The sequence below is a fragment of the Lissotriton vulgaris genome, chromosome 9, assembly GCF_964263255.1.
Source record: "Lissotriton vulgaris chromosome 9, aLisVul1.2, whole genome shotgun sequence".
NCBI lineage: Eukaryota > Metazoa > Chordata > Amphibia > Caudata > Salamandridae > Lissotriton > Lissotriton vulgaris.
The window spans coordinates 1,112,417,286-1,112,442,450 of NC_141697.1; the positions used below are offsets into that span (position 1 = coordinate 1,112,417,286).

Sequence of the window (25,165 nt, forward strand, 5' to 3'; positions counted from 1 at the left end):
ACATCCCCTCACCCTCACACATACCCTCACACAACCTCTCACCCACCCTCTCACCCTCACACAACCTCTCACCCACCCCCTCACCCCCTCACCCGTACACACCCTCACCCTCACACCCTCACTCACCCTCACTCACCCTTACACCCTCACACCCTCTCACCCTTACACCCTCTCACCACTCAGACCCCCTCACCTTCACACACCCTCACACCCTCACCCTACTCTCACCCTCACTCACCCTCACATACCCTCACCCTCACACCCCCTCATCCTTCACCCTTACACCCTCTTACACACCTCCTCACCCTTACATACCTCCTCACCCTCACACACCTCATCACCCTCACACACCTCCTCACCCTCACACACCCTGACTCTCACACCCCCTCATACTCACCCTCTCACCCTCTCACCCTCACACACCCTAACATTCCCTCACCCCTCACCCTCACACATACCCTCTATCACCCTCTCACCCACCCTCTCACCCTCACACAACCTCTCACCCACCCTCTCACCCCCTCACCCTCACACACCCTCACCCTCACACCCTCACTCATCCTCTCACACCCTCTCACCCTCTCACCACTCAGACCCCCCTCACACACCCTCTCACCCACCCTCACCCTCACTCACCCTCACACCCCTCCCCTGTCACCCCCTCCCCTGTCACCCCCTCCCCTGTCACCCCCTCCCCTGCCACCCACTCCCCCGTTAATCTCACCCCCGTTAATCTCACCCCCGTCAGTCACCCCTGTCACTCACCCTCACACCCTCGTCACTCTCACCCCTGTCACCCTCACACCCCTCACCCTCACACACCCTCACCCCCTCACCCAACCTCACCCCCCACATACCCTCACCCCCACATACCCTCACACCCCCTCATCCTTCACCCTTACACCCCCTCACCCACCTCCTCAACCTCACACCCCTTCACTCTCACAACCCCTCACTCTCATACCCCCTAACCCCCCTCATCCTCACCCTCACACACCCTCACCCTCACTCACCCTCACACTCCCTCACCCACTCTCACATCCCCTCACCCTCACATCCCCTCACCCTCACATCCTCTCACCCCCTCACCCTCACACATACCCTCAATCACCCTCTCACCCACCCTCTCACCCTCACACACCCTCTCACCCTCACACACCCTCTCACCCTCACACACCCTCTCACCCTCACACACCCTCTCACCCTCACACACCCTCTCACCCTCATCCACCCTCTCACCCTCTTACCCTCACCCACCCTCTCACCCTCACCCACCCTCTCACCCTCACACACCCTCTTACCCTCAAACACCCTCACACCCTCACTCACCCTCACACCCCCCTCCCCTGTCACCCCCTCCCCTGTCACCCCCCTCCCCGTCACTCTCACTCCAGTCACTCTCACCCATGTCACTCACCCTCACACCCCCTCACACGCTCGTCACTCTCACCCCTGTCACCCTGACACCCCTCACCCTCACACCCTCACCATCACACACCTCCTCACCCTTGCACACCCCCTCATATCCTCACCTTCCCTCACACCATCACCCTCACAACCCCACACCCTCACCACCCCACACCCTCACCCACCCTCACACCCTCACACACCCTGACTCTCACACCCCCTCATCCTCACCCTCACACACCCTCACTCACCCTCTCACCCTCTCACCCTCACACACCCGAACATCCCCTCACCCCTCACCCTCACACATACCCTCTATCACCCTCTCACCCACCCTCTCACCCTCACACAACCTCTCACCCACCCTCTCACCCCCTCACCCACCCTCTCACCCCCTCACACGCCCTCACCCTCACACGCCCTCACCCTCACACGCCCTCACTCTCACACACCTTCACCCTCACACCCTCTCACCCTCACACCCTCACACCCTCTCACCTTCACACCCTCTCACCCTCTCACCCTCACACCCTCACACCCTCTCACCCTCTCACCCTCACACCCTCTCACCCTCTCACCCTCTCACCCCCTCACCACTCAGACCCCCTCACACACCCTCTCACCCTCACACACCCTCACCCTCACTCACCCTCACACCCCTCCCCCGTCACCCCCCTCCCCCATCACCCCATCACCCCCTCCCCGTCACCCCCTCCCCTGTCACCCCCTCCCCTGCCACCCACTCCCCCGTCATCCTCACCCCCGTCAATCTCACCCCTGTCACTCACCCCTGTCACTCACCCTCACACCCTTGTCACTCTCACCCCTGTCACCCTCACACCCCTCACCCTCACACCCCCTCACACCCTCCCCCTCACACACCCTCACCCCCTCACCCCCCTCACTCACCCTCACCCCCCACATACCCTCACCCTCACACCCCCTCATCCTTCACCCTTACACCCCCTCACCCACCTCCTCACCCTCACACCCCTTCACTCTCACACCCCCTCACTCTCATACCCACTAACCCCCCTCATCCTCACCCTCACACACCCTCACCCTCACTCACCCTCACACACCCTCACCCTCACACTCCCTCACCCACCCTCACATCCCCTCACCCTCACATCCCCTCACCCTGACATCCCTTCACCCTCTCAACCTCACACACCCTCTCACCCTCATCCACCCTCTCACCCTCATCCACCCTCTCACCCTCTTACCCTCACCCACCCTCTCACCCTCACACACCCTCTTACCCTCACACACCCTCACTCAACCTCACACCCCCCTCCCCTGTCACCCCCTCCCCTGTCACACCCTCCCCTGTCACCCCCTCCCCGTCACTCTCACTCCAGTCACTCTCACCCATGTCACTCACCCTCACACCCCCTCACACGCTCGTCACTCTCACCCCTGTCACCCTCACACCCCTCACCCTCACACCCTCACCATCACACACCTCCTCACCCTTGCACACCCCCTCACCCTCACATATCCTCACCTTCCCTCACACCATCACCCTCTCACCCTCACAACCCCACACCCTCACCACCCCACACCCTCACCCACCCTCACACCCCCTCACCCTCACACCCCCTCACCCCACCACACCCTCACACCCCTCACCCTCACACACACCCGCACCCTCACACACCCTCACCCTCACCCCCCCTCATCCTTCACCCTTACTCCCCCTCACCCACCTCCTCACCTTTACATACCTCCTCACCCTCACACACCTCCTCACCCTCACACACCTCCTCACCCTCACACACACCCTCACACACCACCTCACTCTCACACCCCCTCACTCTCACACCTCCTCATCCTCACACACCCTCACCCTCACACACCCTCTCACTCCCTCTCACCCTCACACCCTCACATCCCCTCACCCCCTCACCCTCGCATCCCCTCACCCCCTCACCCTCGCATCACCTCACCCCCTCACACATACCCTCAATCACCCTCTCACCCACCCTCTCACCCTCACTCACCCTCTCACCCTCACACACCCTCTCAACCCCCTCCCCTGTCACCCCCTACCCCGTCATCCTCAACCCGTCACTCTCACCCCAGTCACTCACTCCCGTCACTCTCACCCCTGTCACTCACCCTCACACCCCCTCACACCCTCGTCACTCTCACCCCTGTCACCCTCACACCCCTCACCCTCACACCCCCACCCTCACACCCACCCCCCACTCTCCCTCACTCTCACACTCCCTCACCCTCACACTCCCTCACCCTCACACCCCCTCACACACACTCACACACCCTCACCCTCACTCACCCTCTCACCCACCCTCTCACCCCCTCACTCTCACACACCCTCACTCACTCTCACACACCCTCACTCACCCTCACACCCCCTCTCACCTTCACACCCTCGCCCACCCTCTCATCCTCACCCACCCTCTCACCCTCACCCACCCTCTCACCCTCACCCACCCCTTCACCCTCACACACCCCTTCACCCTCACACACCCCTTCACCCTCACACACCCCTTCACCCTCACACACCCTTTCACCCTCATACACCCTTTCATCCTCACTCTCACACCCCCTCACCCTCACACCCCCTCACCCTCACACACACCCTCCCCCTCACACACACCCTCCCACATCCTCACCCACCCCCCACTCTCCCTCACTCTCACCCCCCTGCACTCTCACACCCCTCACCCTTACCCTCACACTTTCACACACCCTCACCCTCACTCACCCTCTCACCCCCTCACTCCCTCACACACCCTCACACCGTCCCACCCCCACACCCTCTCATCCTCACTCCCCCTCACACCCCCTCACCCTCACAGAGCCTCACCCTCACACACCCTCACCCTCGCACACCCTCTCACCCCCTCGCCCTCACACCCCCTCACCCTCACACCCCTCACCCACCCTCACCCTCGCACACACCCTCACACACCCTCACTCTCACCCCGTCACTCATCCCCGTCACCCTCACACCCCCTCACCCTCGCACACACCCTCACACACCCTCACCCTCACACCGTCACTCACCCTCACACCCCCTCACCCACCCTCACACCCCTCACCCTCACACTCTCCACCCTCACACCCCCTCACACCCCCTCATACACCCTCATACACCCTCACACACCCACACACCCTCACTCCCCTCACACCCCCTCACCCTCTCACCCCCCCCTCACCCCCTCTCACCCTCACCCCCTCATCCCCTCTCACCCTCACCCCCTCACCCCCTCACCCTCACACCCCCCTCACACCCCCTCACCCTCTCGCCCTCTCACCCTCTCACCCTCACACCCTCAACCAGCCCCCCACCCTCACACCCACCCTCACCCACCCCCCACTCTTCCTCACTCTCACACTCCCTCACCCTCACACTCCCTCACCCTCACACACTCTCACACACCCTCACCCTCACTCACCCTCTCACCTTCACCCACCCTCTCACCCCCTTACCCTTCACCCTTACACCCCCTCACACACCTCCTCACCTTTACACACATCCTCACCCTCACACACCTCCTCACCCTCGCACACCTCCTCACCCTCACACCCCCTCACTCTCACACACCCTCACTCACTCTCACACACCCTCACTCACTCTCACACACCCTCACTCACCCTCACACCCTATCTCACCCTCACACCCTATCTCACCCTCACACACCCTCACTCACCCTCACACCCCCTCTCACCCTCACCCACCCTCTCACCCTCACACACCCCTTCACCCTCACACACCCCTTCACCCTCACACACCCCTTCACCCTCACACACCCTTTCACCCTCATACACCCTCTCATCCTCACCCTCACACACCCTCTCACCCACCCTCACCCTCACACTCCCTCACCCTCACACCCCCTCACACACACTCACACACCCTCACCCTCACTCACCCTCTCACCCACCCTCTCACCCCCTCACTCTCACACACCCTCACTCACTCTCACACACCCTCACTCACCCTCACACCCCCTCTCACCTTCACACCCTCGCCCACCCTCTCATCCTCACCCACCCTCTCACCCTCACCCACCCTCTCACCCTCACCCACCCCTTCACCCTCACACACCCCTTCACCCTCACACACCCCTTCACCCTCACACACCCCTTCACCCTCACACACCCTTTCACCCTCATACACCCTTTCATCCTCACTCTCACACCCCCTCACCCTCACACCCCCTCACCCTCACACACACCCTCCCCCTCACACACACCCTCCCACATCCTCACCCACCCCCCACTCTCCCTCACTCTCACCCCCCTGCACTCTCACACCCCTCACCCTTACCCTCACACTTTCACACACCCTCACCCTCACTCACCCTCTCACCCCCTCACTCCCTCACACACCCTCACACCCTCCCACCCCCACACCCTCTCATCCTCACTCACCCTCACACCCCCTCACCCTCACAGAGCCTCACCCTCACACACCCTCACCCTCGCACACCCTCTCACCCCCTCGCCCTCACACCCCCTCACCCTCACACCCCTCACCCACCCTCACCCTCGCACACACCCTCACACACCCTCACTCTCACCCCGTCACTCATCCCCGTCACCCTCACACCCCCTCACCCTCGCACACACCCTCACACACCCTCACCCTCACACCGTCACTCACCCTCACACCCCCTCAACCCACCCTCACACCCCTCACCCTCACACTCTCCACCCTCACACCCCCTCACACCCCCTCATACACCCTCATACACCCTCACACACCCACACACCCTCACTCCCCTCACACCCCCTCACCCTCTCACCCCCCCCTCACCCCCTCTCACCCTCACCCCCTCATCCCCTCTCACCCTCACCCCCTCACCCCCTCACCCTCACACCCCCCTCACACCCCCTCGCCCTCTCACCCTCTCACCCTCACACCCTCACCCAGCCCCCCACCCTCACACCCACCCTCACCCACCCCCCACTCTTCCTCACTCTCACACTCCCTCACCCTCACACTCCCTCACCCTCACACACTCTCACACACCCTCACCCTCACTCACCCTCTCACCTTCACCCACCCTCTCACCCCCTTACCCTTCACCCTTACACCCCCTCACACACCTCCTCACCTTTACACACATCCTCACCCTCACACACCTCCTCACCCTCGCACACCTCCTCACCCTCACACCCCCTCACTCTCACACACCCTCACTCACTCTCACACACCCTCACTCACTCTCACACACCCTCACTCACCCTCACACCCTATCTCACCCTCACACCCTATCTCACCCTCACACACCCTCACTCACCCTCACACCCCCTCTCACCCTCACCCACCCTCTCACCCTCACACACCCCTTCACCCTCACACACCCCTTCACCCTCACACACCCCTTCACCCTCACACACCCTTTCACCCTCATACACCCTCTCATCCTCACCCTCACACACCCTCTCACCCACCCTTACTCTCACACCCCCTCACCCTCACACCCCTTCACCCTCACACACACCCTCCCCCTCACACACACCCTCCCACATCCTCACCCACCTCCCACTCTCCCTCACTCTCACCCCCTGCACCCTCACACCCCTCTCCCTTACCCTCACACTTTCACACACCCTCACCCTCACTCACCCCCTTACCCTTCACCCTTACACCCCCTCACCCACCTCCTCACCCTCACACACCCTCCCACCCCCACACCCTCTCATCCTCACTCACCCTCACACCCCCTCACCCCTACACCCCCTCATACCCTCTCAAACTCACACCCTCACACCCCCTTACCCTCACCCCCCACACCCCCTCACACACACCCTCACACCTCCTCACCCTCACATCCCACACCCCCTCACCCTCCTACCCTCTCAACCTCCCACCCTCACACCCCCTTACCCCCTCACCCCCACCCTCACACCCTCACACACCACCCACCCTCACACCCCCTCACCCTCACACACCCCCACCCTCACACACCCCCACCCTCACACCCCCTCACCCTCACACCCCCTCACCCTCACACCCCCTCACCCACCCTCACACCCCTCACACCCTCACCCCCTCACCCTCCTCACCCTCCTCACCCCCTCACACTCCCTCTCACCCTCTCACCCTCTCACCCTCACCCTCACACCCTCTCACCCTCACCCACCCCCTCACACACCCTCTCACCCTCACACACCCTCACTCACCCTCACTCACCCTCACACACCCTCACACTCCCTCACCCACCCTCACCCTCACATCCCCTCACCCTCATATCCCCTCACCCTCATATCCCCTCACCCTCACATCCCCTCACCCCCTCACCCTCACACATACCCTCAATCACCCTCTCACCCACCCTCTCACCCTCATCCACCCTCTCACCCTCTTACCCTCACCCTCACACCCCCTCTTACCCTCACACACCCTCACACCCTCACTCACCCTCACACCCCCTCCCCTGTCACCCCCTCCCCGTCACTCTCCCCCCGTCACTCTCACTTCAGTCACTCTCACCCATGTCACTCACCCTCACACCCCTCACCCTCACACCCTCACCATCACACACCTCCTCACCCTTGCACACCCCCTCACCCTCACATATCCTCACCTTCCCTCACACCATCACCCTCTCACCCTCACAACCCCACACCCTCACCACCCCACACCCTCCCCCACCCTCATACCCCCTCACCCTCACACCCCCTCACCCTCACACCCCCTCACCCCACCACACCCTCGCACCCCTCACCCTCACACACACCCTCACCCTCACACCCCCTCACCCCCTCACCCCCTCACACACCCTCACCCTCACACCCTCACCCTCCTCTCACCCTCACTCACCCTCACACACCCTCATCCTTCACCCTTACTCCCCCTCACCCCCTTACACACCTCCTCACCTTTACATACCTCCTCACCCTCACACCTCCTCACCCTCACACCCCCTCACTCTCACACCCCCTCACTCTCACACCTCCTCATCCTCACCCTCACACACCCTCACTCACCCTCACATACCCTCTCACTTCCTCTCACCCTCACACACCCTCACATCCCCTCACCCCCTCACCCTCGCATCCCCTCACCCCCTCACACATACCCTCAATCACCCTCTCACCCACCCTCTCACCCTCACACACCCTCTCAACCCCCTCCCCTGTCACCCCCTCCCCCGTCATCCTCACCCCGTCACTCTCACCCCAGTCACTCACTCCCGTCACTCTCACCCCTGTCACTCACCCTCACCCTCACACCCCCTCACACCCTCGTCACTCTCACCCCTGTCACCCTCACACCCCTCACTCTCACACCCCCACCCCCCACCCTCACACCCCCCTCACCCACCCTCACCCACCCCTCACTCTCCCTCACTCTCACACTCCCTCACCCTCACACTCCCTCACCCTCACTCACCCTCTCACCCTCACCCACCCTCTCACCCTCGCACCCCCTTACCCTTCACCCTTACACCCCCTCACACACCTCCTCACCCCCACACACCTCCTCACCCTCACACCCTATCTCACCCTCACATCCCCTCTCACTCTCACACACCCTCTCACCCTCACACACCTCCTCACCCTCACACCCCCTCACTCTCACACACCCTCACTCACTCTCACACACACACCCTCACTCACCCTCACACCCCCTCTCACCCTCACACCCTCACCCACCCTCTCACCCTCACCCACCCTCTCACCCTCACCCACCCTCTCACCCTCACCCACCCTCTCACCCTCACACACCCCTTCACCCTCACACACCCCTTCACCCTCACACACCCTTTCAACCTCATACACCCTCTCATCCTCACCCTCACACACCCTCTCACCCACCCTCACTCTCACACCCCCTCACCCCCCCTCATCCTCACACACACCCTCACACATCCTCACCCACCCCCCCACCCCCCTGCACCCTCACACCCCTCACCCATACCCTCACACTTTCACACACCCTCACCCTCACTCACCCTCTCACCCCCTCTCACCCCTCACACCCTCACACACCCTCTCACACCCACACCCTCTCATCCTCACTCACCCTCACCCTCACAGAGCCTCACCCTCACACACCCTCTCACCCCCTCGCCCTCACAGCCCCTCGCCCTCACACCCCCCTCACCTCCCTCCCCGTCACTCTCACCCTGTCACTCTCACCCCGTCACTCACCCCCGTCACCCTCACACCCCCTCACACCCTCACCCTCGCACACCCCCTCACACACCCTCACACACCCTCACCCTCACACCGTCACTCACCCTCACACCCCCTCACCCCCCCTCACCCACCCTCACACCCCTCACCCTCACACACCCCACCCTCACACCCCCTCATACACCCTCATACACCCTCACACACCCACACACCCTCACACCCCTCACCCTCACACCCCCTCACCCCCCCTCACCCTCACACCCCACACCCCCTCTCACCCTCACCCCCCTCTCACCCTCACCCCCCTCACCCCCTCACCCCCCTCACCCCCTCACACCCCCTCACACCCTCTCACACCCTCTCACCCTCACCCCCTCACACCCTCGCCCACCCCCTCACACACCCTCACACCCCCTCACTCACCCTCACACACCCTCACACACCCTTACACACCCCCACACCCCCTCACCCTCATACCCTCTCAACCTCACACCCCCTTACCCTCACACCCCCTCACCCTCACTCACCCTCACCCTCACACACACCCTCACACCTCCTCACCCTCACACCCCACACCCCCTCACCCTCATACCCTCTCAACCTCCCACCCTCACACCCCCTTACCCTCACCCCCACACATCTCCACCCTCACACACCACCCACCCTCACACCCCCTCACCCTCACACACTCCCACCCTCACACACCCCCACCCTCACACCCCCTCATCCCCCTCACCCACCCTCACACCCCCTCACCCTCACACCCCCTCACCCACCCTCACACCCCTCACCCCCCTCACCCTCCTCACCCTCACACCCTCCTCACCCGCTCACACACCCTCTCACCCTCACCCTCACACCTTCTCGCCCTCACACCCTCACCCACCCTCACCCTCACTCACCCTCACACACCCACACCCCCTCACCCTCACTCACCCTCTCACCCCCTCACCCTCTCACCCCCACGCCCTCACACCCTCACACCCCCACGCCCTCACACCCCCTCGCCCTCACACCCCCTTACCCTCACACCCCTCACCTCCCTCCCCGTCACCCCCGTCACTCTCACCACGTCACTCACCCCGTCACCCTCACCCTCACACACCCCCTCACACCCCCTCACACCCCCTAACCCTCACACCGTCACTCACCCTCACACCCCCTCACACCCCCTCACCCACCCTCACCCCCTCACCCACCCTCACACCCCTCACCCACCCTCACCCACCCTCACACCCCTCACCCACCCTCACACCCCTCACCCTCACACCCCTTCACACCCCCTCACACACCCTCACACCCCCTCACCCTCACTCACCCTCACCCTCACACACACCCTCACACCTCCTCACCCTCACACCCCACACCCCCTCACCCTCATACCCTCTCAACCTCACACCCTCACACCCCCTTACCCTCACCCCCACACATCTCCACCCTCACACCCTCACACACCCCCACCCTCACACCCCCTCACCCCCCCTCACACACCCTCACCCTCACACCCCCTCACCCACCCTCACCCCCCTCACCCTCCTCACCCTCACACCCTCCTCACCCCCTCACACACCCTCTCACCCTCGCCCTCTCACCCTCACACCCTCACCCTCACACCTTCTCGCCCTCACACCCTCACCCACCCTCACTCACCCTCACACACCCACACCCCCTCACCCTCACTCACCCCCTCACCCCCTCGCCCTCACACCCCCACGCCCTCACACCCCCTCGCCCTCACACCCCCTTACCCTCACACCCCTCACCTCCCTCCCCGTCACCCCCGTCACTCTCACCACGTCACTCACCCCGTCACCCTCACCCTCACACACCCCCTCACACACCCTCACACCCCTCACCCTCACACCGTCACACCCCCTCACACCCCCTCACCCACCCTCACCCCCTCACCCACCCTCACACCCCTCACCCACCCTCACACCCCTCACCCACCCTCACACCCCCTCTCACACCCTCACACCCCTCACCCTCACACTCCCTCACCCTCACACCCCCTCACCCTCACACCCCCTCTCACCCTCACCCCCTCACCCCCCTCACCCTCACACCCCCCTCACCCCCTCACACCCTCTCGCCCTCTCACGCTCGCCCTCACACCCTCACCCACCCCCTCACACACCCTCTCACCCTCACACACCCTCACCCTCACTCACCCCCACACCCCCACACCCCCTCACCCTCACACCCCCTCACCCTCACACCCCCTCACACCCCCTCACCCCCACACCCCCTCACCCCCTCACCCCCACACCCCCTCACCCCCACACCCCCTCACCCTCATACCCTCTCAACCTCACACCCTCTCACCCTCACACCCCCTTACCCTCACACCCCCACACCCCCTCACCCTCACTCACCCTCACCCTCACACACCCTCACCCTCACACCCCACACCTCCTCACCCTCACACCCCCTCACCCTCACACCCCACACCCCCTCACCCTCATACCCTCTCAACCTCCCACCCTCACACCCTCACACCCCCTTACCCTCACACCCCCTCACCCCTCACCCTCACACCCCCTCACCCACACACCCAGCATAATAAAACACAACGAAACATAGCATACCAAAACATAGCATAGCATAACAAAAGATAGCATAGCATAACAATTCAAGCATAGGATAGCAAAAAAAACATAGCATAGCATACAGCATCACTCCGCACCACCACAGCATCACTCAGGGGCACCACAACATCACTACGCGCTACCACAGCATCACTGAACGCCACAGCATCACTCGTTCGCCATCACAACATCACTCAGCGCAACCACAGCATCAATCTGTGCAACCATTCAACAACACCTGGTTCAAATATGTTCTCTCAATGTTTCAAGCTTTATTACAAATGTATCAAAAAGATGTTAATATTTCACTTCTGTTATTGGATTTTCGTCACAATAAAATACATTGAACATAATCTTCACAAAAGTTATTAACAAAACTTTAAGCTATTGCCGTTATAAATTACAATAACTTTTATTAAAAAAATTAAAAGCCATTGTTATTTGTAATATCAATACATGTAAGTCACGTAAATACAACACATATTGCATTACAAATGCTGTAGGTGTCACATTTGCGAAAGTTATAACTATTGGCATTGTAAATGACAAAGCTATTAATTTCACCATTTTCAAAAACAAAACTTAACCCCTTCGCTGCGGCGGCTATTCCGCCGCAGCGCTAAAGGGGCGGGGCGGCCGCATGCTGGTGACGGAGCCGCTCCGTCACCAGCCGCGGTTGAGCTATGCTGGTGACGGAGCGGTTCCGTCATGACCCGCCCCGCTCATTAGAACGCCCGCGCAGGCGCGAAATCAGCGCCGCGCAGGCGCGGCGGCTGGGCCATGACGGAACCGCTCCGTCATCAGCACAGCGCACCCGCAGCTGATGATGGAGCGGTTCCGTCATCAGCATGCAAAGGGTTAAATAAAAAAATTGTCATTTACAATACCAATAGCTCAAACTTTCCTAATGCGAGACCTATTGCATTGCAAATGCTTGTTTGAAGAGATGCTCTGAAAATATTACATCCTTTCGTTTACAGTGAGTCCCTCTTGTGCCACTATAGCGCGCTGTTTAAGGAACAGGAGCTTTATTCAGAATTGTATCTTCACTCATTGGAATGGCATGATAGCTATGTTTCTGCATCATGTGATAGTCATTCAGTTAATAAACATTAGCATATCTCCGCACATGTACAGGATTCTGGAACACTTTTTCAAAACAAGGAGAGACTCATTGCCTCTTAAAACCAATATATTATGCGAGAGTAACAATTTCTGTTTTCCGTCTTTCAATAAAACATCAAAATGTATATTAAAAGAAAAAGTTGAAGATTAAATTGAATGTAAAATCAAACTCCGCTCTTATTTGTTGAACCTTTATTTATTTTCCCACATGTAAAAAATGAACGTACACTGTCTCCATAGTCAAACTACTATACACAAAGAAGAAAAAAACGCTGTTAATTCAAGACAGCCAAGGTTCGCAACCGACATATGTACCCTTGACAGTTGATGTTTTCAATATTTTGTCAGCTGCAGAGATCCCAGAACCCTGGCTGTAGCCATTTCAACGTTATTTCTCTTTAAATAATAATATTGCATAGCATTTTCCACTTCAAGTAACTTATTTAAAGACCTGAGGCTTAGCTTGTTTTGAATGTATATTTCCTTCTCAACTGTACTTATATTTATTAATGGCCCTATAAAGTATGATATTGAAGTGTAGGAGTAGGACTTAGCCAAAAAACTGTTTCATGTACCTTAAGCCCTCATCATGCAGTACCCCAGCAGTTGTTCCCATTTAAGGATTACTTCCAAACAAATCTCAATACCCCCTCATTGATTTTGGGGGGAACCTTTTTTTTTTCTTGCCATTTGGCCTGATGTGAAGCGCTGGACATTGGTTAAAGACTACCCTAGCTGCACTGAATGTGCATGTCCCAGGAATCTAGTGGATGCTGTCTTCAGCCATGACCAGGGAGCTCTGACTGTAGAAACTGGGCTCAGCATTTTCTTCTACACAACCTACTGACTTAGTCATTCGGAAATGTCTACAGCCGTTCAGGACAGTCTATTAGCCTGATGCTCTTTGGGTGCTACATCGGACCTGTAATATTAATATTTAGCATTTGTAGAGTGCGTAGCTACCCAAAGGCATCCCAGCGCTAGCGGCTAAACAAAGGAAGTGGTTAATTAGTGCAAAAGGTGAATGTTAGATCATAGGAAAGAGTGTTGGAAGAGCCAGGTCTTAAGAGGTTTTCGGAAAGGGAGATGTTGGAATTCCGAGCATAGGTCTAAGGGCATTGTGTTCCAGAGTCTGGCAACATTGTAGGGAAAAGACTTTCTCCGCTTTTTGCCCTTCTCATTTTGGGATGACTGCATGTTTGAGGTTGGCCGAGCGAATGCATTTCCTAGGGCAGTAGAGGGTAATGAGAGAACTGTTGATAGCTGGACCCTTTCCCCACATGGTTGCAGTTTCTTACAATCTCCTATTCCTCTTATGCATGGACAACTTTCTGAAAATCGCTTTGCTACACATTCCATCATCACCGCTGTGTGGCCAAACCATCTTACAATAGAGCCGATGACCATGCACAATACCAGCAAGAGGAGGAGTCACTATACCTTGTGACAAAAAAGACTTTGTCAAAGAAAAACAACTTGCACACACCCCGGACCCAATACTAGATTGCAGGAGTATTCACAGCATGTGAATCTACAGCACTACATGGCTCAAACAGATGCTTTCACTGTAACATTTTCCTTAGTGTCGTGGTAGCTTGGGCTAATCCGGTATGCTATTCTGGAAACTCCAAGTGTTAAAGAGCCATATTGAAAATTTAAGAGGTGCTGGATTGTAGTGGAAAATATTCCTTTTGCTCTTGGTTAGGCAATTGGGTTGTGCTCCCAGTGGAACGTGTGGAGCTTATAATAGTTGAAGAAGGTCTGTGTGCCGGTATTGGTAGGTCTAGGCCAATGCTACCTGGACCAGACCACATGGTTCTCCCATGATCTTACTGACCACTTGTGAGGCTTGGTAAAACTGCTGCTGGGGTTGTAATAACTGTGATTGGTCTCCTGCTTGAATTGCAGGAAGACCTCTTCCTCAGTCTCTATAACAGGGTTTTTGGCATCTGTATTTAAGTACTGTTTGTGAACTAGAAGGGTTTGTGTCTGCGTTAATGTACCCCAGAGCCTATTCCACCTAACAGTCAAGTAAAGCTTCACCATTAGAGGCCATTCACCATTATAGGCTATGTACCAATTGTGATTAAGGACCTCAGGAGGTAAAGCTCTACAATATAGCCAGCCCTTGGTGTTGAAGAGCCGCAGCAATGGAAATTTGACAGAAGGCCTGTATTTGCAACATCAATAGCAGCTTTAATTGCGGCAGCCAAGGCCTTCCTCCCTCTCTGAATTGTTTTGGATTCTTCTTACTTTCTGTCTGGTATAAGTGCTGTGAGTAGAATATTGTCCAGCTCACAGCTAATTATGGCAAGTGTATTTTCCTACTTAGACAATTTCAGCAAGGGAATGTCCATTCTAGCTGCTTCGCTCATGATCTTATGAAGCTGCACATAGGGATGTTTATATCACAATGGAAATCTGCCTTGGCTGTTCCCCAAGACAAGTCGGCTACTGTTGAGCCATCCTTTAAATGTTCTTTTTTTTTTTCCTTTGAATCTTGGCACCATAGCCGGCACATGTATAATTTTAACAACTTCTTGCCAGACGTGGAGTGGGATTGGTATTAACTTTATTGTTCGTCCTGCAAGTACTTTAAAAACCTCCAGGAAACATCTTTCCTTGGGAGCTGAAAGTACTTCGAAACTCGTTCTTTCTAGGGCATGAAATTGTACAATATTCTCAGGAGGAGGACATGCATGGGGAGTGAACGCGTCTCCTGTTGTGACACAATGTAATCATCCAATTTTTCATGGTGATGGAGGTTCTCAATAAGCCCCACTTCAAATGAGTGTCTGTGTAACCACTTGATGAAACTTTATGTTGTGAGGGCTGAAGTGGAGGTTGCTTGGGTAGCTGACACTGTGATACCAGAGGAGCCTGTGCCGGAGGTTTTTATGGCTGCTGTGGAAATCTAGGGTAGTAGTCCAATATCATGAAATGAAGATCAGTTATGAAGGCTGTCAAATGGACAGCGTTGAAGTAGCATGGTATGGTTGCTCTTAGTACTCCTTGTTATATTGGCATTCATAGTGTTAGTGACCATAACCCAGCTGCGCACCTCCTTTCTTCCCTGAGCATGGATGACCTGTATGGTTATATTGTGATCATCTTGAATGTCTGGTCTAGGACTGGATCCCATCTTCCCTCTGATCAGTGTCCTTACACCTAATGTGGGTATGTGTTGCACCAGCTGTATGGAAACTCAATCCTGACATTGTCTTTGGTCTCAATGATCTTTGGCGGTAGAATTAAAGGCACCTTACTCGATGAGGAATCTGAATGGCTGAAGGGACCCTCTCCTTATCTTGTAAGGATTTGTCAAAACAATTACTGTTATCTTCGGTGCTATCCTGTGACAGTCTGACTGGCAGTGGCTTCGTTGAAATCTTTGTCGACTGTTCTGGAGTTGACAGTGCCGCTACTGATGGCACAGCTGAACTTGATGTCATCAGCGGTGCAGTCAAACAAGAAGTGGAACATAATGAGGAAGTACTTGGAGGAGTGATAGAAGGCAAACCGAGAGCAGTAGCCATTGACACAGGAAGCGCAGAAGATGATGGCACAGAAGGCTCCTCATCGTATGACGTAGACGACCAGTCTGTTTTCTTCTTGGCCTTATGCGGAGATTCTGCAGTGTTGCAAAGTAGCTCAGTTGATGTTCTTGCCCTAAAAGGTCTTAACTTCGTCCCTTCAATATTTTTGCACCATGCCGTAAGTGCCAAATTCAGAGGACTCATCTCCTGATTACGAGGCATTAGTAAAAGCTTGTTTCTGGAGCTACTGCAAGAGTTTTCCCTCACAGTCATTCAAGCTTTTGCACAGAATTTTCACCAGTTCTCATGATGTAAGCAAAATATGCAGTCCTTATGAGCATCTTCCGTAAAGTATTTTTCTACAGGCTCTTAAAAGACCTTTCCTTGGCGAATTCTTCCATGGGGAAAAAACAACTTTCCATTGGAGTAAAGTCTAAGGACAACTCTGAAAATGCACGCTGTCGAAGATGATTCGATTTCCAGAGTAGTGAAGAAAAATCCAATTCCATCTCTGTAGGACCATCTTCCACATGACATGCAGTAGAAATCTGAGGAATGATGGCCTTTATGTGAAATTGTATGCTTTTTGATTGGCTGAAATTTGGGTGCTTTTCCGACACTGATTATGTACTAAAGTGGCAGTGTCTATCTTCTAGGCCTTATTTGAATAACACTGGTGTTTGAAGTGTACCGAAGGAATCAAAGCTTACAAAGGGGAATGTTTCTAGCATGTGGATCTATAAAAAGGTCCAATGCTGTAGAACTGTGCTTATAGGTACGTAAACTGTTTCTTCCTAATTTTGAATTGACGTCTCATGAATTATTCACATTTTCTTTTTGTGCAAGAAGTTCCATTGATAATACAAAAATGAAAGGTAACTGGAGACTTCTATGCCATATATATCTGTAGGAACTTATATGGTTTGGTACCTGACTGATAATTTGTAGCTAAGTTTTGAGGGCTATCAAGTTTGTTAGCAAATGTTTGTTCAGGATCGGGCCAAAACCAAATGTTCCGTATATCATTGGAATGAATTCCCAGTTCCATTGAAAAGGCTTCCGGTTATCACATGTGTTGCCAGTAATAACGAGTAGAAGTTATCAAATGTTGTATTTTTAATGTCTGGCAACACCTGAAGGCACCAGACAAATCTTTGTGAATTGAAGTGGGAACAACTGTCTCTAGTCAGTTTGCTAGGATTTTCCCATCCATTTTAGCACCAACTTTACAGTGAACTCATCCGCACAGTAAATAGCCCCCTTCAGTGCAATAGACTACTGGTGCTCTGTATTTATGTGTGTGTGTGTACATATGTTGGCTTTCAGGCAACAGTTTTTTTCATGCAATGTGTCACTTCATACAAAAAGCAATCAATAACAAAATAAACATTGGCAAAGCCAACATGTCCTTAACCAATGTCAGACCTACTGGCTTTGCCACTTCTTGCTTTCTTTAGGTTGGTAACAGTAACACAATCAGTCAGGGCACTCAAACAATGAACACAAGTCTTTAATGTAAAATAGCGTTCTTTTAAGACTGGTAATCTAGGAACTGGTTTTTAGAATACAAAGGGGCCCATTAGGATGGCGGGTGGACTTGGTCCGCCCGCCATCCCGACGTAAAACGGGACCACCCGCCATAAGGGCGGCAATCCCGTGGGGGCCATTAGGATGCGCCCGCCACAGTGGCGGGCGCATCCCGCATTTTTAACATTGCGGCGGGCGGGCCCCCTGCAATGCTAAAAATGCACGTTGCACACTTCAATGCACACCGTGGCAGGTACCGTGCGGTGCCTGCCACGTTGTACATTGAAGTGCAGGGGGGTACCATAGTTACCCCCCATGTGTGCCCTCCCCCCCCCCCCCCCCCCCAGAATCCCTGGGGGCCCGCAACGGGACCCCACAGGAGATTCCTGCATCCACCACGGAAAAGCATGTTTTCCGCTGCAATCCTAATATGGATGGCGGTGTCTAACAGACACCGCCACCATATAGAACCCTTTTCCGCCCGGTCGACATGTTGACCGGGCAGAAAAGCGGCAGACGGTCTTTCCGTCCGACGCGGTCCCCCCGCCATAGTAATATGGCGGGAGAAATGGATGGCACTCGAATGGCGGTGGCGAGCCGCCCTACATTATTTATTTATTTATTTATTTATTAATTAATCTTATAGAGCGCGACAGCTACCCATAAGGGTTTCCCGGCGCTGATTAACAGTAAGCACATAGTTGATCCTGAAGAGAAGAATTATTGGGCAAATAGCCAGGTCTTTAAGGCTCTTCGAAAACGGAGATGGCACTGCTCCATTCGTAAGTCCATGGGAAGAGAGTTCCACAATTTGGGTCCCAGTACAGCAAAGGAATGGCCTCCCATTCTAGAAAGTCTGAATCTAGGTACACAGAACAAATGTTGGGAAGAAGAACGGAGTGAGCGGATGGGTAAATAAGGCTTGACGAGTGCTCGAAGATAAGTGGGAGCAACATCAATTTTAATCTTATGCATAAAGCATAGTGCCTTAAATTTTACACGATTTTCGATATTAAGCCAATGAAGTTGCTTAATTCGTTTCGTGATAGGATCATATTTCCGACATCCACACAGGAGTCGGGCAGCAGCATTCTGGACCAATTGGAGACGACGCAAGACCGCCTTGGTAACCCCCAGATAGAGCACATTACTGTAATCCAATCTAGAGGTCACCAAGGCCGTCACAACAGATCTCCGGGTGTCAGATGGCAGAATCCAGAAGATCTTTCTCAGCCATCTAAGAATAGTAAAACAGGTGGCTGAGACTTTATTAACTTGGTCTTTCATCGACAGATCCCTGTCAATGAGAACCCCGAGGTTCCTAGCACGTTCAGAAGGAGTAGGTAGAACGCCCATGGTTGATGGCCAGTGTCTCGGACTCCAAAGGTCAGGCTTGTTACCGAAGACAAGCACCTCCGTCTTTTCACTGTTAAGTTTTAGAAAATTACGGCTCATCCAGCGGGAAATGTCGCTGAGACCGGATTGCAGAGAAGAAGGTGAAGAAGGATCAGCTTGAGATAAAGAAAAGACAATCTGAGAATCATCAGCATAAGTGAAAAGATTAAGACCAGAAAGCTGTGCAACATGGGCTAACGGGACGACATACAGATTAAAGAGGAGAGGGCTAAGAATAGAACCCTGGGGGACACCGTGAGGGGAATAGTGGATGTTCGAAGTGGAAGTATTAGAGAAGATTTGAAAAGTCCTATCAGAAAGAAAGGACGAAAACCAGAGTAAGGCTTTGTCACAAATGCCAAAGGAGGCAAGGCTATCGAGAAGGATACTGTGGGAGACAGTATCGAAAGCTGCACTGAGATCAAGCAAAATCAGTGCAGCTGTTTGACCCTGATCCAATAATTGGCGAATGTTCTCAGTAACACCTAATAGGGTGGTTTCTGTAGAGAAGCCTTGGCGAAAGCCAGATTGGGATGAGTGAAGAAGATTGTTAGAAGTGACAAAACGTGAGAGATGTAGATGAATGTGTTTTTCCAAAATTTTTGAAAAAGCTGGCAACAATGAAATAGGCCGGAAATTGGCAGCGACATTAGGATCTGCAGTGGGTTTCTTGAGGAGCGGAGTAACCATTGCATGCTTCCAGCAATGGGGGACCGTGGCAGAAGCAAGGGAAGCATTAAGCAAAGAGCAGATCACTTCAAGTTGGGAGGATTCGAGCTGGCGTAGAACCGAAATAGGTACGGGATCCATGGGTGAGCCAGATTTGATATTGTTTAAAATTTCTAAGAGAGTGGCAGGTACAAGATCAGGCCAGGTCTGCAGAGAGGCCAAGGGAGGAACAGTGGTAACAGGGGATGGCCCAGGGCAGTCAGTAGATTCTAATGGGGCCCAAAGTGTGAGGAGGTATTTTTTATACAGATAGGGTTGTTCAGAAAAACAGAAATTACCACTTTGAGTTAGCAATATTGCATCAACAAATTCTGTCTGTCTATTATTTTAAAGGCATTTCCTCAAATCTTTGAACTTTGATGGCTGGTTTAGAACAAGGCGGAAAGAAATGACCCAGAAGCTGGAAGCTCTCCATTTAGAAGCACTTTGTGATGAGGTAAGAAAACCGTTAACGAGCAAAAATAAGAATTGAATAGTGTAGTGAAGCCACACAGGATGCTTACTAATATGTGAGGTTTACAGTAAAAAAGGTTTAGCCTGCATCTTTGTGTATAAGGGGTCTCCAAAAGGGGCAAGCAACATTTGTATTCTTAGAAACATCAATGTGGCCCTTGGATGCTCAATCAGTTGGTAACCTCTTGAAATAAACCTTAACCTTGGTATACAGTGTGATTAGATCTGCATCAAAATCATAAAATAAAAACACTGAACGTTGTTTAAACCCTGTAAAGAAAAATAAATTTGGTATGTAAAGCAGTCATATATGTTTAGCAAAAAGTGAATCGCCTGTCAGATACTGCTGCTCTTCTTGATGAATGGATTTTTTTTTAAAGGTCAACTTGTTTGCATTAATGGGAATGTAGTATTTTGTGCATGTGTGACCTACGCAGATTCCAGCTCTGAGAGGGCCCATTGGTCTTGTGTTGTTCCCTAAGCCTTATTCGGACCAACCAGGTTTGGGAGAGGAATGGAAGGGGTCACTGGACCCTTTAGAATCCCAGCATTATGACCAAGACATGGACTGGTATGAGGAATTGGCTAAGGCTAGTGGGCTGGATACCTCCCCAGACACTGGCACACTTTATCCTCCAACTATGGCTACTGAGGAGGGTGCATTTTACGCAATAGTGGTGTGCAGGGCAGCTGATGTCCTTGACCTTCAGCTACCTACGCTAGCGGTCAAACTAACATCTTGACAGAGGTGATACAGCCAGGAGCTTCCTCTTTGGAACCCTTGCTCCCATTCACCGAGGCACTCTTCTGGGAACCTGGTCTGAGCCCAGCACAGGGGTTCCTGTGAACACAGCAACCACACCCGCCACCACCGCAATGCCCCATATGTAAATGTAAATGTAAATGTACATGTATTTATATAGCGCAAATCGCCCACATCGCAGGCATCTATGCGCTTGCTTAGGGAACCCGTCCTGGTATTCCCCTGTGAGATAACCCCGGCAGGGTATCCACAAGGTGAAAGCCAGGCATCCCGCCGCGAGGGGCCGATGTCCCACCCCACCCCTGAGAGCTTGATGGTCCTCTATGAAGACTTCTGGGTTCAAACCGTGCTGCGCCTGTCCCCGTACCATGTCGGTGACAGACGCGCATTTGGTTTGCTTGTGGTGTCTGGAGCTCGACCATGACTCCAAGTCTTGCTCTGACTGCCAGGCCATGGCTCCGAAGACTTTATGTATTAAATCTTTTATTGAGCAAAAATAAGCATAATGCACCTCTCAACATCGTCAGGGCCGGCTCCAACATGAGGCAGCCTAGTTCCGGGGCACCACTGGCGCCCATTGCGTCCCCATCGGGGTCTACGTCTGTTAACACAGCAAGCCGCCTACAACCCATCTGGGCCGGCCGCGTCAAAAGAGGTGCTATAGAGGTGCAAGCTGAGCCACAATAATGCAAGAGTAAACAGGAATCCCCAACTCAGGACTTTAAACGACCCCTAAGTACCCTTCCCTCCCTCTCCCTCCCCTCTCCTTGTCCATTATTTAAGTATAGGCAGTAGGTCATTGCTGACTCTCTACAAGTCAGGCAGCGCTGCACGTGTTGGGGCTTTGCGCTTGTGTGTGCGTGTCTTGGGCTCTGGGAGTGGGGTTTCTGCGAGGCGTAACAGACGCAGATAGCGGGGACAGCTCACCTCTCTGAATTCCCCGGTCAGTAGGGTAAGGAAGGGCCGCCAAAGCTCCGCAAAGTCCGCCCCCTCCCTGTTGAGGCCAGTGACAGCTTCTCCATCCCCAGTATTGCCCAGACGCGGTGCCACCAACCCAACTGTTGCGGGGCATGGACGGCCCTCCAGTGGGCCACAATGTTCTGGACTGCCGCCCCCAGGGCCAGTGCGATCAGTTTCCCCCTCCAGGATTTCAGGGGGTACATGAGGGCGTTTGGGAGGCCCAGTATGATGTAGGCTGGGAATCGGGGTAGCTGCGTGTCCAGGTGGGAGTCTATGAGGTCCAGGATAGGAGTCCAGTATGAACGGAGCGCGTCGCAGCCCCACAGCAAGTGTTCCAGAGTCCCTAGTTCCCCGCAACCCCTCCAACATCTATCACTAACCCGAGCGTCCCATTGGTGTAACCTCTCGGGTGTATGATACCAGTACGTGGCGACTTTGGTTAGTGTCTCAGTGAGACCCGTATGGTGTGCTGAATGTCTGGCCCTGTGCTACACCCCCTCCCATTCTTTCCTTGCGAGTTGTCGCCCCAGGTCTCTCTCCCACCTAGCCTGCCCTGCGTTGTATGTGTGAATGTTAGTGAGGAGTAGTTGTTGGTAGAGGTCTGAGATCAATTTTTTATCCGAGGTGCGTGTCAGCAACCACTTCTCATAGGGCGTGAGGCGTCGTTGGGCTCCCGGTTGGATTGGGGGTGAAGCACCCAGTGTCGCACTTGCAAGTATTGTAGGCGGTCTGTCTCTGCAATGCCGTAGTCTGCTTTAACTTTGTGGAACGGAAGGACACCCTTGAGGTCAAACATGTGACCCGCATCTCTACAGGGAGTCGCTCTCCAGGCTGCGTACACTCTAGTGTCCAGGCCAAGCGTAAAGTCCGGGTTGTCGAAAATCGGGGTCATCGGCGAAGGAAAGGATGTCAATCCCTTTGTCACGGCCACCCTGTCCCACACTTCTAGGACTGTGCTTATGATTTTAGAAGCGTAGAGGTTGGGGGGTCTATGCCGGCGCGGCAGGAATGGTATACCTTGCAGCGTGCGACCGGCTACCGCCTGATCCTGGAAGAGCCATTGTTTGCCCGACTCCAATTGATGCCACTCTACCAGTGTGCGCAGCTGTGCCGCTTGAAAATATAGCGTGAGGTCGGGTATACCAACCCCCCCGTGAGCAGGAGGCAGAGTGGCGATAGTATGTTTAAACCGCGGTCGACGGCCGTTCCAGATGAACCGTGACAGTTCAGATTGGGTCTGTTGAAGCCACCCGTTTGGCGGCCTCAAGGGGAGCATCTGGAACAAATATAGAATCTGGGGCAGCAGCGTCATTTTGACTGCGGCGATCCGACCCAGCCAGGATAACGTGAGAGGCTTCCAACGCCGTAGCTGCTCTCGGAGCTTCTTCGTGAGTGCCTCGTAGTTGGCCCGCGCTGTACCCTGCACCGTCCGGGTCAGGAGGACACCTAGATAAGAGACGGAGGCGTCTGACCACTGCATTTTGAACTCAGCTTTGATCTCCTCCAGTGTGTCAGGCCGCAGTGAGATGTTCAGGGCCTCCGGTTTCGCCTCGTTAATTTTAAAGCCCGACGCCAGTGCGAAGGCAGGGAGTTCCGCAAAGAGTTCGCGAAGTGACTGCATCGGGTTGGTGAGGGACAGTAGGATATCGTCTGCATAGAGACTAATTTTGTGCGTATCTGCTCCGAACGGAATGCCAGAGATGAGTTTGTGGTGCCGCACCCTCTGCGCCATCGGCTCCATGTAGAGCGCGAATAGGAGCGGAGAGAGCGGGCAGCCCTGGCGGGTGCCCCTGCCGATGTCAAATCTCGGGGAGGTATGGCTGTTCACTCGCACTGCCGCATTGGGTCGGCGGTAACAATTGAAGATGCGGTGGCGGAGAGTCTCCCCAAACCCGAAGTGTCGCAGCACTTGGTCAAGATAGGGCCAGTGCACCATATCAAATGCTTTCTCAGCATCGATGGTGAGAAGCATACAGCACGGCCTAGTACGCGACCCGGTCTCAATGAGGTGGAGCACTCGCCGGGTGTTGTCACTGGTCTGCCTTTGAGGAATGAAGCCCGACTGGTCAGGGTCCATCAGTTGCTGCATATACGGCGCCAGGCGACCTGCGAGGATGCCGGTGTAAAGCTTCAGATCTATGTTCAGCAGAGAAATAGGTCTGTAGGAGCCACACTTGGTCGGGTCGCGGCCGGGTTTGGGAATCACAGAGATGGACGCCTCAAGCAGGTCTGGGTGTATGGCACCGGGCTGATCAAAGGTATTAAACAGGTCACGCAGGATGGGGGCAACCTGTGGGCAAAAGGCCTTATAGAAGGCCGCTGTGTAGCCATCTGGTCCTGGGGATTTCCCCACCTTGAGGCGGGATATCGCCGAAATGACCTCCTCCAGGCCTATGGGCCGTTCTAGGAAGTCCGCTTGTGCCTGATTTAGGGTGGGGAGTGCTCTGCCTCGCAAATAGTCTATTCCGGCGTTCGGGTCCAGGCGGTCCGCATCATAGAGGGCGGCGTAGAAGTTACCGAAGGCCGTCGCTATGGCTGCGTCCTCCGTGATCTGGGTGCCA

General features: G+C 54.9%; 1 protein-coding gene across 1 annotated transcript in view; it reads left to right on the top strand.

Moving 5' to 3' along the window:
* The window catches only part of DENND6A (DENN domain containing 6A), a 338,779-nt gene that overhangs the window by 289,980 nt on the left and 23,634 nt on the right, over positions 1–25,165 (top strand). The window contains exon 18 of the mRNA XM_086939111.1: positions 20,762–20,864. Within this exon, the coding sequence (XP_086795237.1) occupies positions 20,762–20,864 (103 nt within the window). The remainder of the gene's footprint in view (positions 1–20,761; positions 20,865–25,165) is intronic.